At 33.3% G+C, this 15,272-nt stretch overlaps 1 protein-coding gene across 1 annotated transcript; it reads left to right on the top strand.

The window, feature by feature from the left end:
* Positions 1–12,649: 12,649 nt before the first annotated feature.
* LOC132164089 (cytochrome b561 and DOMON domain-containing protein At3g25290) lies at positions 12,650–13,618 on the top strand. Its single transcript, XM_059574510.2, has one exon. It carries the CDS (start codon positions 12,778–12,780, stop codon positions 13,525–13,527), a length of 750 nt encoding a protein of 249 aa, XP_059430493.2. The 5' UTR covers positions 12,650–12,777; the 3' UTR covers positions 13,528–13,618.
* The last annotated feature ends 1,654 nt before the right edge of the window (positions 13,619–15,272 follow it).

Consider the following 15,272-nt stretch of genomic DNA (forward strand, 5'->3'; position numbering starts at 1 on the left):
CAGTTGTAAACTGGAAAATGTCACCAGCTGAGACAGTGAGAGAGGATGCTGTAGAAGAAATAAATAGAGGCAATGGCCGACTCCGCAAGTTCAAGTAAATTGTTACTTTCCCCTTCTCCTTAAAACACAATACACACATTAGAAAACATATTAGGTGTCACTAATAACATATATATATAAACTAAAAAAAATAAAGAAAGGTATGGGCCTGGAAGAACCGGGTGGCTGGCGGTCACCACCAGAGGAGTGCGACCCTGCCTCCCACAGTCTCACTTTCTTTCTTTCAACCCCTTACCTTAAGTCGCATTCTCATGGTCGCATGTCCCACCGATCTTTGTCCTTTAATTTGGATCAATCATTATTAAAAAGAAGAAAAAAAAAATTAAAAAACTAGTGATGCATGCAATGTTAACATTGTGTGATTGTGGTCAGTGGCGGATCTATTTGTACGCCAGCAGTGGCCACGGCCCTGCATAAAATTTTTTTAAAAAAGGAAAACTTCAGTTTAACTTTCTTTCTAAACTTTCAGTTGAATTTAATAAACTCTCTCAAATTTTTAAATATCTCACTTTGGACCCTAGAACTTTCAATTTCTATTACTTTGGACCCCTCTGTTAGTTTTCATTGTTAAACTCAAACGGTTTAATTTTTTATGCCCATTATACCATCACTTAGTCTACTTGAAATTTTGAAAACACTCAAAACTACAGCACTCACCTCCAGCCCAAAACAACACTGTTTTGGGCAAAATATTAAAAAAATAAATAAAAAATAAAATCGGGGTGGCTGGAGGCACCCTATGGCTGGTCTGGGAGTGGTCAAATCACCCCCATGGCCAAGGGGGTGGTTCGGCCACCCCAAAAGGCCAAAAAAAAAAAAGAATAAAAAAAATAGGTTTGGGGCTTTTGGAGGTGGCCGGACCACCCCCAAGGGCCTGGGGGTGGTTTTGGCCACCCTCATATAGGCCGTAAGGGGTGGCCGAAACCACCCCCAAACCCTTGAGGTGGTCCAGCCACCCCCAAAAGCCCAAAAGGCATTCCTTTTTTTCTTTTTTTTGGGGGCTTTTGGGGGTGGTCAGCCATGGGAGTGGTTCGACCACCTGGAGCCACCCCCTTGGCCAGGGGTGGTCCGACCACCTCATTTTGGCTAAGAGGTGGCTGCATTTTTCCTTCTTTTTTTTAAATTTTTTTTTTAACATTTTACCTTTTCTTTTTTTTTTTCTCTTTTTTTTTTTTTTTTTTTTTTTTTTTAAATAATTTTAATGCCCAAAATGGTGTTGTTTTGGGCTGGGGTGGGTGCTATAGTTTTGGAGCCCAAAACGGTGTAGTTTCCGAATGAGGGTATAATGGGCATAAAAATTCATTCCGTTTGAGTTTAGTGTTGAAAACTAATAGAAGGGTCCAAACTCCAAAGTAATAGAAATTGAAAGTTTAGGGTTCCAAAGTGAAAGATTTAAAAGTTTTGGAGATGTTTGTCAAATTGCGTGGAAGTTCAGGGGGCCAAAGTAAAATTTCCCCTTAAAAAATTATTCATGAGATTTAAGAGCTATATATATATATATATGACTTTTCAAAATGCCCCCACATAAAAATTCTCAAAAATTGTTTGGTTTACACTTTCTTTAAAATCTTGAAACAAAGAGTAAAAACAGATTTCTAACTAATGGCCCACTTCTTCTTCTTTTTTTTCTTTTTTTTTTTAATTAATAATGTAAAATAAAAAGTCCGACTTTTTTATGTTCCAAAATAAAGGGAAATACTAGATGTTCTTCTGATGTCCTCTCAACTGTGATGTAGCTTTTAAAATCACCATTGAATTTGAGATTATCATTATTGACTTTTAATCTATTGGTGATTTTAAAAGTACATGACATTTGGGAGGATACCAGAAGAACACTAGAAGAACACTTAGCATTTCCCCAAAATAAAAGGACTCTTTTTTTTTTTCTTTTTTTTTTTTTTTTGCTCTTTTGTCTATGAGGATAGACCCCTGAATTACGGTGCGTTTTAAGAGGACCCCTCAAAGTTTAAAAACTCTCAATTTGAACCCATCAACTTTCAATTGCAGTTAATTTAAACCTCTATGTTAGTTTTTAAACGTTAAAAGTGATACAATGACCATTATACCCCTAACTTTTTTTTATAAAATTTCAAATTTACCCTTAATTTCAAATTAAAAATTATTAAAAAAAAAAAAAATCACAAGGTGACCCTACGGTTAGGCCACCTTGTGACCCTTTTTCTTTTTTTCTTTCAATTTTTTTTAGAAAAAAAAAAAAAAAAATTGAAAGGGTATTTTTGTCCTTTTAAGGGTTTTAACTACAAAAATTGACGGAGGGGGGTGAATTACATCAAATTGAAAGTTTGAGTGATGAAATTGAGAGTTTTTAAAATTTAGAGAGGTCTTTTCAAAACATGCGGTAGTTCAGAGGTCTTTTGTGAAGTTCACCAAAAACATGTAGAGGCAGTTTTTAAACACTGCTAATTGTAGAAAAAAGGTTGAAAACTTTTTCTTGGCATTTTCATTGGGCCTACAATACTTGTGTTGGGAAGTTAATTTTCTCATCGCAAAGTGAAACACCAAGATATTTTTTAAATATTCTAAAAGACCGTAAGCTGCAATTTTTTGAATTTTTTGACAATTTAGTTCTTTAAAAGACTGCAAGATGCAATTTTAGACACTTTTGTATATTTATTTCTTTTAAATTTATATTAGTGCTGACATGTTACTTCGTTGAGATATCAATTTTGAAACATATTTACATACTTTTAAAGATATAATTTTTGATAAACACGTAGTATGTGATAAATTATTTTATTTATGTTCTAAATTTTGCTCATCATATTTTTAATTTGGCCCCTACAAGGCTACAATAATAATTTTTTGGCTCTATCACTGATTTATGGTGTAAAGTATAACATTACTTTAAATTTATTGAAAAATTATATGGTTCCTCCTGGTGTTCTTCTAATGTTCTATTGATTTTACGACTTACGTGGATATTATTTTTTTTTATTAAAAAAGTAAAAAAAAAAATAATAATAATAATATCTATGTATGACCAAAAAAAAAAACAAGATAGCATTCTCCAAATTTATTAGTGCAGTAATAGCCACTCTAATAAGGTCAATCTAGTTGTGGAATATTCCCACTCAAATAAAAGAGTCTAATACATAAAAAAATAAAAAATAAATAAAAAAAAATAAAAAAAAAAGTCTAATACATGAATCGTGGGCGTAAATTGGGCAATACACTTATATCTTATTGTGAGCCCTTCATGTATAATATATTCTCTAAGTGAGTACATTATAAGCAAACAATTCTTTATGAATGGACTACCAATAAGTCATTGAAAATCTTACTTTTAATTAATTAATTAGTATTTTATTTTTATAAAAAATGGATAAAACAAAATCCTATATACATACTCCATGTGCATGAATTAATATAAATATATGTATTCCATTCTCCGAGGATGACTAACTTGATGTCCAAAACATAGAACAATTAGAGAGGAACTCTCAATATAATGAATTAACAAGTCTCACATGCCTCCCCCACATGATCTCTATTGTGCTTTGCCAGCAATCCTTTAGTCATAGGAGTACTTGTATACTCAATTAAATTACTTAATATTTCTTAATAATCTCTAAAACTGAGATACTTTATGCGGATATTCTTACTTCGGTTTCCATTCTTATTACTCCTAAAAAACAAAAAAACAAAAAAACCAGCAATAAATTCTGTGTATGTAGAAGGGGTGTACATGCGGATGCGGATGAGGTTATTTGCAATATCCACAGTTACATCCATAAAATGCGGACATCACTTTTCAATATCCGCATCCATATCCACATCATGTTTTTACTAACTGCATCCACACGGTCATTGCAGTTGTTATTCGGTATTTGCATTTTAAGTAATGATCATATTTTAGTTTCTTGGACCTTCTTTGGATCTCTATTATGACCTATTTTAAATGATTTTGAAAAAAAAAAATTGCTGCTTTTTAGTGTTTTTGAATGTTTTAATTTTTTTTAAGCCCTAATGTTTTGAAAAATATATTGATTTTTTCACATTATTTTTGCCTTCTTTTTTTTTTTTTTTTTCCAAGTTAACGAGTGAATTGTGAAAAAAAAAAAAAAAAAAAACCCAAAAACAACATAAGCGTAACATATATGTAATTCAAAATGATCTTTTTTTTTTTTCTTTTTTTTTTTTGTTTTATATATATATATATATATATATATATATATAAAGGGTGTGTGGATGTGGTTAATAAGTGCATCCGCATACCTTAAAACCATTATATGCATATATATATATATATATATATATATACCTTAAAATTGCTATCTGCATTCGCATATATAGATAATAATTTTTACTAATCACATTTGCATCCATATTTACGAATAACGGATAACAGATAATTGCGGATAACATACGTACACCCCTACTATGTTGAGAGGAAACAACTATAGTTTGTTTTATTATAAAGTCCGTAAGATATAACACCTTCAACAATAAGGAAAACATATCTTAAACTAGACTTTATTGTGTCTATATATACCTATGAAAATCAAGTTTTGAATAACCAATCACCTTCAAATGATTAATCATGGAACTGTGTTGGTACTTCTCTCTTCTACAGTCTTTGATTTGGACTCTAACAATGATTTTATCACTTAAACCTCATTTAATTTGGTGGTTGTTGTTTTCAAGTGGGAGTTTAGATAGGTTTGCCTTAATCTGTGCTCATTTTGCTATTGTAACCGTTTTATGCGGCCTTATTGAGAGGACCGGGACACTTGTTTATCCCATTTTTTACGGTTTGTATGTATTTTCACACTGTTGTTTTTGTTTTGAATCTATTGTTGGAGAGCCCATTATTTTTTCAGTTTTTTATTGTTTAGGATCTCTCATTCTCTTTTCTTTTCGGATTAAGAATAAAAAATAAAAAATAAAAAAAATCCTCACTTATAATCCATTTCCTTATTCAATTAGAAAAAAAAAATGATTAATCCTAGTCTTCTTCTTTTTTTTTTTTTTTTTTCTTTTCTTTTTCTTCTATTCAATGATTAATCCTAGTCAATCTATAGTGATTGGTACCTTGCAAGTATCTCTCGACTTTCTTCATAGTTTCCCAATTTAAGAATGCTTTGATAGCGACCAAGTAATCAATCCTACTACAAATCAAATCAAATGTCCTGTCTTGGGCATGCTAGGAATATATTTTATAACCGTGCATACATATGTCTACAACAAATTGTTTTTGATCCCTCGTTTCACAATTGGTTACATTAGACTCACCATCTTTCATTTTAAATATGTTACGATTCTAATGTCTTATATAGATTAAGTATAATTTTAACTATGTGTATATAAGTTTTTGGACAATCTTCTTTTATAAGTTGATTTTCAATGATAAATTTTACTCGATGTTTGTTTCAAAATTTTTCTAAAACCTTTTGAATTTAAATATTTTGAGACAATCCTAATAACCTTTGAGATTTGTCTTTGTAAATGTCTATATCTATCACCTAGGGTATTTCATTTATTACTCATTCATTTCAAAATTTTGAGAGGAAAACTATTTTGTGTCTTATTTGCTTGTAAGTAAAATCTCATATGTACTAGAAAAATATATTTACACATAGTAAACTTAAGATATATACACAGAGCAACAACATTCTCAAGAAAATATACCACCAGTAGTAGTGGTTTAGTGGTATCAACACAATCATCATGTGGTTAGACACGTACTAAGGAGCAAATTCGAAACTCAAAATGAGAATCACTCACTCCTAATTAATATTAGCCACCTTGGGTCCCACTGATATCTTAGTGGAGCTGAGTCAGGCTATAGTTTAATTGGACTTGAGGGAGCGTGTGCAGTTCTTTGCCATCTAGGCCTCTCTTGAGCAATTCTTAGCGAGTAAGTATTACTATGGTCACGCCCAAATAAAGTAGCTATAATTGGTCACCTCATTCTATATTTTGTATTAATTTAAGCTTTTGAGATAACTGTTTTGGTTAGCATATGTTTTGACAAATCAGTTTGTTCACGAAAGAAAAATAAAACTTTAAGGTTTAGTATGTTACACATAATGGCTATTTCATTTAAAAAAAAAAAAAAAAATAGTTATTCTCTCATGAACTATGAAAATGACTATTTGAAGAGTTAATTAGAGTATATTTATACTCTAACACCAAAGCTAATATTACGCATTATTCTATTCTTGATAAAAATTATTTATTTTTCTTAATAAAATAATTATTTCGCATTCCAAAAAATACCCTAAATCCTCATTGTTGGCATAATCTCAAAATAAGTCATTGCATAGAAAGTAGTTGCTTTGTGAAAGCAGCCCATTCTATCATTCTATGAAGGCACCGATTCACATGGCTCACCTTTTGACTTGGAACGGATGTTCCACATATTGGCCCACCTCCAATTAAGTCCAAAATAAGCATACATTTGTTGAATAATATAGCCCACATGTTAGAAATTCAAATACAAGATATAAATGATTCTTTAAATGATTTTAAGCAGAAATAAGCACTCACAACTCAATATTTAGAGAGAGGACAGCCTATCCTATTTTTTTCTTTCCTTTTTTCTTTTCTAAAGGTAATCGAGAGAGGTTAACTGTAACTATCTTAACTAGGTGTTATTACTGTAACACCTATCCGTTGGGAGTCGCATAATTAAGAGGAGCTTAGGAGATAAAAACCATATACATTCATTCAAATTCGACTGAGCCATAACACTTGCTTGCTAGGGGCTATAAAGGAATGGCCTAAACGGTGGGATTTGCAATCGTTTCTTCGAATTCGGTTGAATCATAGCCTAACTTAGCCCTATGAGGGTATGAATAGAACTCAGTGCAACTAATATTAATAATATTGACGATTCTCATTTCAAGAGTCAAACTCTCACCCTACTACATGCCCAACCACTTGGCATTTTCTTAAGACCACTAAACATCTGTGCTAGCCTATACTATTAGATCAGCCTATGCTATTAGATTAGCCTTTTAGATGGAATTATACAAATTTTTATAAAGGCTAGGCTAGAGAGAGACATTTTCAGGCTAAATTTCTTCATCACATTATTTTTTTTCATCAAGAAATGTAATTTTAATCAACTACCCACTACTAGAATTCCAAAGAAATGTAATTTTAATCAACTACCCACTACTAGAATTCCAATAAGAATGAGTGTTAGCTTATCTGCCCACCCATGATGTAGTTGTTATTAAATTAAATTATGTTCTTATGTGACACATGCACCACATTAAAATCTCCTTAAATCATGATGTTCCAATATATTCATGTCCACTAATTAAGTTGACAATTAAATAATACAAAAAAATAATTAATTTGCAGGGTCCTGGATAGGGCAATTGCAGATGACACCATGTCACCATCAATGGAGCTGACATTGAGGAAACAAAAACCTTTATTGGCCTGCTTCTCATCTTTGCCTCCACAATTATGATGAACTGTTGCCTTGCTCAACTCCAGACATTGTCAGTGCACCAAGGGAACATCATGAACAGAACAATCAACAACCTCAAAATCCCCACACAATATCCTTGTCAGTGTTTCAACTCTTCATCATGCTTGCCTCCATACCCTTATACGAGCATTTCATACGGATTTTTGGCTCCAAACTTTCTGGAAGGACCAACATAGTATTCCGACCACTTGGGAGAATAGGATTGGGGTTGGCACTGGCGTCCGCGTCCATGGCCGTGGCGACTCTAGTCGAAGCCAAGCGGCGGCACGAGGCAGTGCAGCATAACGCCGCGCTTTCCGTCTTTTGGCTTGGCTGGCAATACCATCTGCTGGGCTTTGCTGACATGCTTACTCTCGGCGGAATGCTTGAGTTTTTCTACTCTGAAGCGGCGGATAGCATGAGGAGTATGTCTACTGCATTGTCATGGTGCTCTACATCAATGGGATACTTCATTAGCTCTGTGCTTGTGAGCCTGTCCAATTGGGTGACGGGAAAATTGGGTCACCCATGGCTTGGGGGAAATGATTTGAATCATGCCCGTTTAGATCTCTTTTTCGCCCTCCTTTGCATTCTCAACTTCCTTAATCTTCTCAACTACACTTATTGGGCCAAGAGGTATTAGGCGGATAACGAACTACAACAATTACTTGTTTGAATTGCTAGTAATTAAAGCAATTAATATGAAAGACCTTCTGTGAAATACGTCTGTCCAAATAAATTTTGGGTTGTTCGGCAAACTAGTAGAACATGTAGGTTTCATATAGAGTCTCTCATATTTCCTATTCAAATTAGTAGCATATCGGACAACTAATTATTATGAATCAGAATTCGTATTAACTGCCGCAGTTAATATGAGAGACCTTCTATGAAATACATTTGTTCAAATAAATTTTGAGTTGTTCGGCCAACTACTCTCGAACACGTAGGTTTCATATAAAGTCTCTCATATTTCCTATTTAAATTACTAGCAAATCGGACAACTAATTAATGTCGATCAGAATCCGAACTAGGCATGTACTTGAAAGTTGTAGCTAGCTCTGTTTCATAATGTGGTGTGGCATGCATGTCACTACGAATACAAGTTCTTATGTTACACATCTTATGAAAACAATTTCTCTTATATTTATAGGTCTAGGAAAGAAACTGTGAGAATATTGATTAAACGATTAAATTTATTTCTTTTTGTTAATTTAAACTTTTGAGATAAGTGATGATTTAACATAACATTAAAGCCCGTTCAGGAGTTTAAACCTTGTACTTATAAAAAATGAGAGAATTCGAGTACAAACGCGAGAGAGAGAGAGAGTATTAAAATATTGATTATATAATTAAATTCATCTTTTCTTATTAGCTTTTAAGCTTTTGAATAATCCGTCATTTAAGGGCGCTCACATTGGCTTAGCCATTTCCTACTTTTATCTAAAATAAATAATCAAAACACTAAAAAAATCCTATGCATTGGATTATGGATTTCAAATGCAAAATACATTCTTGTTGCTTTTGTAAACAGTGCACCGCTCTATGTAACCGCATTGTTCACACATTCATCTCATTAATATAATATTTCTTTCTCAACATCTCTTTTTCAAAAATTTCTCCTATCATTTCTCTCTCCACCTCTCTCTTTTTTCAATCCATCTCATTAATATAATGTTTCTCTTTCAACATCTCTTTTTCAAAAATTTCTCCTACTATTTCTCTCTCAATGTCTCTTTACTCATAATTTTCTCATATTATTTCTCTCTCCACCTCTCTCTTTTTTCAAAAATTGAGAAATAAAATATTTAAGAAAAATACAATCCTTATATAAAAAAATAAAGAAGGTTTTAATTTGCCATTTCGTATAAAAATATACAATGTGAATACTCTAACAATATATCAATTTCTTTAAATGTTGACCACAAATTAAATATGAAATAAAACGGGGCAAAGTGTATGTGTTCCAACTTGATGTTGTATAAAGCATCTTGAAAGAAGCACTAGCAAGAGCGGCAACGAGGAAATATGACTTTCTGGACAAGCGGCATTAATAGCGTTACAATTATTTGATTAAAAAAATAGATAAATAAGTTAATAAAGCCATTTATTTTAATATATAGTTTATATTTAATAAAGCCATCCAACATTATAGTTTTTTTTTTTTTTTTTTTTAATGTCCGTACTATAAATGAAACAAAATTTGAACTAATGATCTTCACTTTATTAAATATGAATCTCAACCAATTAAACTATTTTTTTAAGACGACCTTAGAGTTTTTTTTGTGCTTCCGTGAAAGCAGATAAAATAATTATTTTATAGTAACGGCTCCTTGTGCTAAAGTTCTCAATTTTATTGCTTTTGGGCTGTCCAATAAGATTGAGACCGGATATGATGCTTACTTTCACATTCACCAACCACTTTTGTCTACCATTTTGCTTGTTTCGAAGCACGTTGCTACCCTACAAACAAATATCTTACTGCCCATTTATTCCCAAAGCAAACAAAAAACAAAAAGGCCAAATTAATAAGGAAAAAATTGCAAAATCAGTCCACGTAATTTACGGGTCAAGATTTTTTCATACTTTTTAAAATATGAGATTTTCATGTTTTAAAATCTAAGCAATCTATTTTGTTTAACGGTCTAAACAAATGTAGAGTTTGTATGTTATCGAGATAATTAATTTTAGTTTTTAATATGTCAAATCCACTTGTTTCAGTAACATAAATTTTTACATTTGTTTAAACCGAGGGCTCAGATTTTAAAATATGAGAATCTCACATTTTAAAAATATATGAGGGGATCCAAATCATATTGCTTACTTGAGTTTCAATTAGTTTTTTGTGGTATCACAATGAATTTAGTGGTCATTGAGATATGCTAAAAAAAATAATTTAGTCCCTATAGTTAAATTCCGTCAACAGACTTAATAGATTCTAATAACGTGAAACGTTAGAACCAATAAAATTGTAACATATGTTATATTTAAGTAAGTGTTATACTAATGGAACTTGAATGTAAAAACTAAATTATTATTATTATTATTGCACACCTTAGAGGCATTTTAAGTTTATTTTGATACCACATAAAACTAATTATAAATCACGTAAACCTCATTCACTAATTTTACTTTCTTTTTTTTTTCGATTAATAGTCATTCATAAGAATTGGGCGAATGGTAAGAAAGCAGGAAAGATAAATTAGTAAGAGGAACATTATAATATATGTCTTAACATGTTGCTCATTGCTTGCTTTTGAACTGACATAAAAGTAAATCACACGTAGTTAATTATAAATCATGTAAACTATAAAAATTAATTTTATATTTCGCGTCTCGATTAATAATCACACGCGGACACTTGGCCCAATGGTAAGAAAGCAGAAAAGATAAATTAGTGATATGAACATTATAATATGTCTTTAACATGTTGTCCCTTGCATGCTTTTGGACCGACGTGAATTCAAATGCCTTTTTTTTTTAAGGTTGATCACATGCGAGGATTACCCAAACGGTAAGAAACCGTATATTGTCCGTGAATCAAAAATGGTTCTTTAATTTCAACGAAAAGTGTAGTCTACTTCTGATTGGTCGCACTTATCTCTTCGATCCTTTTAATAAACTCAACTTGTGCATATATTATTACATTTGAATATTTCTTTTTCTAAAAAAAAATAAAATAAAAATAGCCTATACTCTCTTAGAGGGATCTGGATCCACTGAAATTCTTAAGGAAACTTCAGTTTCTGGAATTTCAATAGATCCTGATCTCTCTTAAAGCATGTTAGAGATTGCGTTTGAGAAATAAAGCTTTTAAATCAAAGAGAACTTTAAAAGTGCATTTTGGTCATTTTCAAACTTTTTAAACCCTCAAAAGTGCTTTTATTTTTTTTTACCAAACACGTATTTTATTTTTTAAACCGACTTTTTGAATGTTAAACCCACTTTTAAACTTCTAAAACACACACTCAAACAAATCCTTAATTTGAAATGTCTTTTTACAATGTGACCCTTTTGTTATGCAAAAGGACACAAATGTCTTTAAATTATTTTAATAAAACAAAAATATTTCTAAAAATTCGAAAGGTAAGGGAAAAGACAGTGTGTGACCCAAAGTGAGTTTGGCACTATTTTTTTTTTTTAAAAAAAAAAGTAAATTTAAAAATTCAATTCTTATACAATTAATGTACAATTTTTTTTTTTTTTTGTTGGCCATGTCCGTACAAAAGGGGAGGGATTCAAACTAGTGACCTCCACTTTATGAGGTGTAATTTCAGCCGATTGAGCTACCTCTTAGAGACCAATTAATGTACAATTGATATGATGTAGAGTGCCCATAAATTATTGGATTTACAACACTTTTATTAATTACTCTACTTCAATAAGAGTTAAATTTGTAGGATTGCTTTTTGTGTTTTGATTTTTTATTAAAGATATTTTGTCATTTGAAAGACATTGTAAATTTTTTAATAATTTGAAAAATGACATTAAACCAATCTTTTGTTTGGAGTTATTACAAATTAGTTGTTAGTTTGAGTATTTAAAATTGAGAGGTACATGTAATTGACCAAAAAAATAAAAAGAAGGTTTTATTCTAGAACATGAGAGAAAGCAGCAATCACATTCACATGTGGCCGACGAAATCTCTGTAATGGGAAGGGGCCAAATTCCGAAAGTCGCCCACCGAAGGAAATTCCAAATTTCCGAGTCCACCTTTTTGGCTGGGCCATCCGTGTCTCATTCAACACAACGGTGAAAATATTCAAATAAATAAATAAATAAAATTGACTAGAATAAAAAAAAAAAATCCTAACCCGAAAGTCATTCGGTTGGCACGTGGTATGCACACCATTGGCGAAAGGTAGACGTACAACGGAGCAGCACGCAGCCCCCATCCATTTCCATCTACTCCTTTTTTTAGGATCAACAGATTACATCCACTAACGATTTTTACCCGCATCAACCGCGTGTTCTCTCTTTTCACGCGGATAGAGTCAACCACTTACTAAATCGAGGAAAATCAACCCACGTGGCCAATCAAAACACGCCACGTCCTTTTTCTTCTCAAGTCTGATATTTCACACTGACCGTTGCCAACATCACAGCTAAGCAACCCATAATAAATAAATATTCCTATAAATCTATAAATCTATATATTATCTCCCTCTGCCTCTACCCATCTCCTCCAAGCCTTGAGGATCCCTCTGAAACTGCTCCGAATCCAGAAGAATTGCTAGAATCTGATCCCGCGCTAGATCTGTTTGCCTTCAGAGAAAATGGGTAGGCTTTGTTTTTCATGTGGAGCGGTCCTGGGGGTCTTGGCGGTGGCTTTGCTGGTGGCGCCGGGGGAGGCTCTCAACTGCACTTCTCAGAAGTTTACGAACAAAGAGGTGTACCCCAACTGCACCGATCTCCCTCATCTGACCGCCAACCTGCACTGGAGCTTCAACGTCTCCAATTCGTCGCTGTCGGTGGCATTCGTGGCGCCGCCGGCGAAGCCGGGGGGCTGGGTGGCGTGGGCTATCAACCCCACTAAAACCGGCATGGCTGGGGCCCAGGCCTTGGTGGCCTTCAAATCGAACGGCACCGTAACGATCCAGACCTTCGACATCAAATCCTACAATTTCAGCCAATCCGGGTTGAAGCTGTCTTACGAGGTGTGGGACCTGAGCGCCGAGGAATCCGGCGGGACCATCAAGATCTTCGGCAAATGGAAGCTGCCGGCGAAGACGGAGAAGGTGAACCAGGTCTGGCAGGTGGGTCCGGGATTGTCCCCGTTAGGCTACCCTATGGTACACGCATTTGAGGCCGAGAATCTCGCCTCAAAAGGGGTCCTGCAGTTGGTCGGCCAACCGGCGGCCATCAGCCCTGCCTCCGAACCTAATGCGTCGGCTCCCGGACCTAATGGGTCGGCTCCCGGATCCAATGGGTCCGCTCCTGCATCTGGGGCTCCAAGAGGTAGAGGGGAACTCGGTGTGGGTATCTCCATGGCTGTATTTATGATTCTTGGGAGTTTGATTGCTTAGTTTTTGAGATTCCTGCTATGTGATAAAATCATTTGTATTGGATGAGACGTTTTTAATTTGAATAATAATTTTATTTTCTTACCTGTACTCACATTTGATCCCAAAAACTTTCTTCTTCTCTTCGATCTCCAAGTGCCACTGTATGAAGTCATCGTTCATCGTCAAAAGAAAAAGTTGTCCGAATTTGGCCTTTTTCTATTATTCGCACAACTCATCAATTTTTTTATTATTTATTTATTTCTTGAAATTCTGAGTAGTGATCACGTGAATGAGATTTGAGATTCGCAACTAAACATGTTTTTGAAATCGACAGATCTCACGTGGTCTTAAAGAAAAGTTTACGACGTTGGGTACCAAGGTTTGACTCTTTATAACTAATAATTATTTACAGAAAAATGATTAGTATTAGTCGTTATGAAAGTTTAGTTATATTGAGGAGTATTTGTCTATTAAAAAAATAATAATACTCTTCAAATGTAATTAATTGAATACTCTCAAGTTAATTTCAAATGGAGAGGATCTTGTTTAGGCTATGATAAAATTGGGCGTTTAGGCTCTTCTTAAGCGGTACCTAATAGACAACTAGATATGCCATAGGTAGTCGCCCTTCTTGCCCTTTTGGTTAAAAAAAAAAAAAAACCTATGATGCAAGTTGATTATAGATTTAGGTTAAGTGGGTAACAATAAATAATGACTATCTAGAATATTTAATGAGCTGTAATACAGTTGGAGAGTGGTTTTCGCTCTTAAGAGCTCATTTCAACGGCCAAACAGTTCAAAATTTAAGGAAAAATGTTCACATTATTAATTATGGAAGTTGAAAATTCTGGTCTATATATTTTGCATTGCACATGACATTTTGCGTAGTAAGAATTTTCATTCAAGCCAAGATCCAACTTTATGAAAAATAGGTAAAAAACTGTGCTATTTAAAATTAAACTGATGAACAAGAATTACTTGTAAAACTTTGCTCCTTACTGAAGGTGTGATCTCAGAGATATAAGACCTTTAAATCTTCTCACCAATGACTGAAAATAACGAGGAAGGGTGGGCTCCTTCCTTACTTTTCAAAACTTTAACTTATTCTCGAGAGTTAACTCAAAAATATTAGTTCTTAGTAAAAACTAAAGAACTATAAAAATTCTCTGTCTTTGCAATAGTTTCAGACTTCTCTATTTATAGGCTTGGAACAATTAGAAAGTGTTGTGATCTATTGCATAAAAGTAAAATAAAAATAAAAAATCTTTTACGCAGCAGAAAAACAAATAAATCTCAGGAACTCTGATTTTCAAGAGAAACCTGGCTAGATTAAATTAAACACACAAGTCTATTTTACTTGACATGATAATTCGGCTTCTCCTAGGCATTGGGGCGTAGGACTTCATAATCCTAGTTGAATGCTTTCAGCAAATTCGTAGTAGGATTCCATGCTCATCTCTTGTTGTTCTTCATGTTCTTCGCGTTTTTCTGGAATTTGAAGTTCTCGATGAACTTCTTAATGTTCTTGAAGTTTTTGATGAACTTCAAGATCTTTGAACAATTGAGGAATGAACTCCTCCATCAAATCTTCTTAAATTGGATTAACTTATTAATTAATTTTCTTGGGCGTTACAAAAAATAACCTAGATACATTGAGTAATCGCATATAATATTGTGGAAACAGTAGCTTCAAGAAGGAATCTAAATTTTTTGTTAGAGAAAAAAGTGATAGGGAATATTCCCATTGTTTTAGATTTAATATGAAA

The sequence above is a fragment of the Corylus avellana genome, chromosome 2 (genome assembly GCF_965113065.1).
Source record: "Corylus avellana chromosome 2, dhCorAvel1.hap1.2, whole genome shotgun sequence".
Lineage (NCBI taxonomy): Eukaryota > Viridiplantae > Streptophyta > Magnoliopsida > Fagales > Betulaceae > Corylus > Corylus avellana.

Excerpts from the sequence above, each read along its gene's own strand:
- LOC132164089 (XM_059574510.2), top strand. The coding sequence starts at position 12,778 with ATGGGTAGGCTTTGTTTTTCATGTGGAGCGGTCCTGGGGGTCTTGGCG.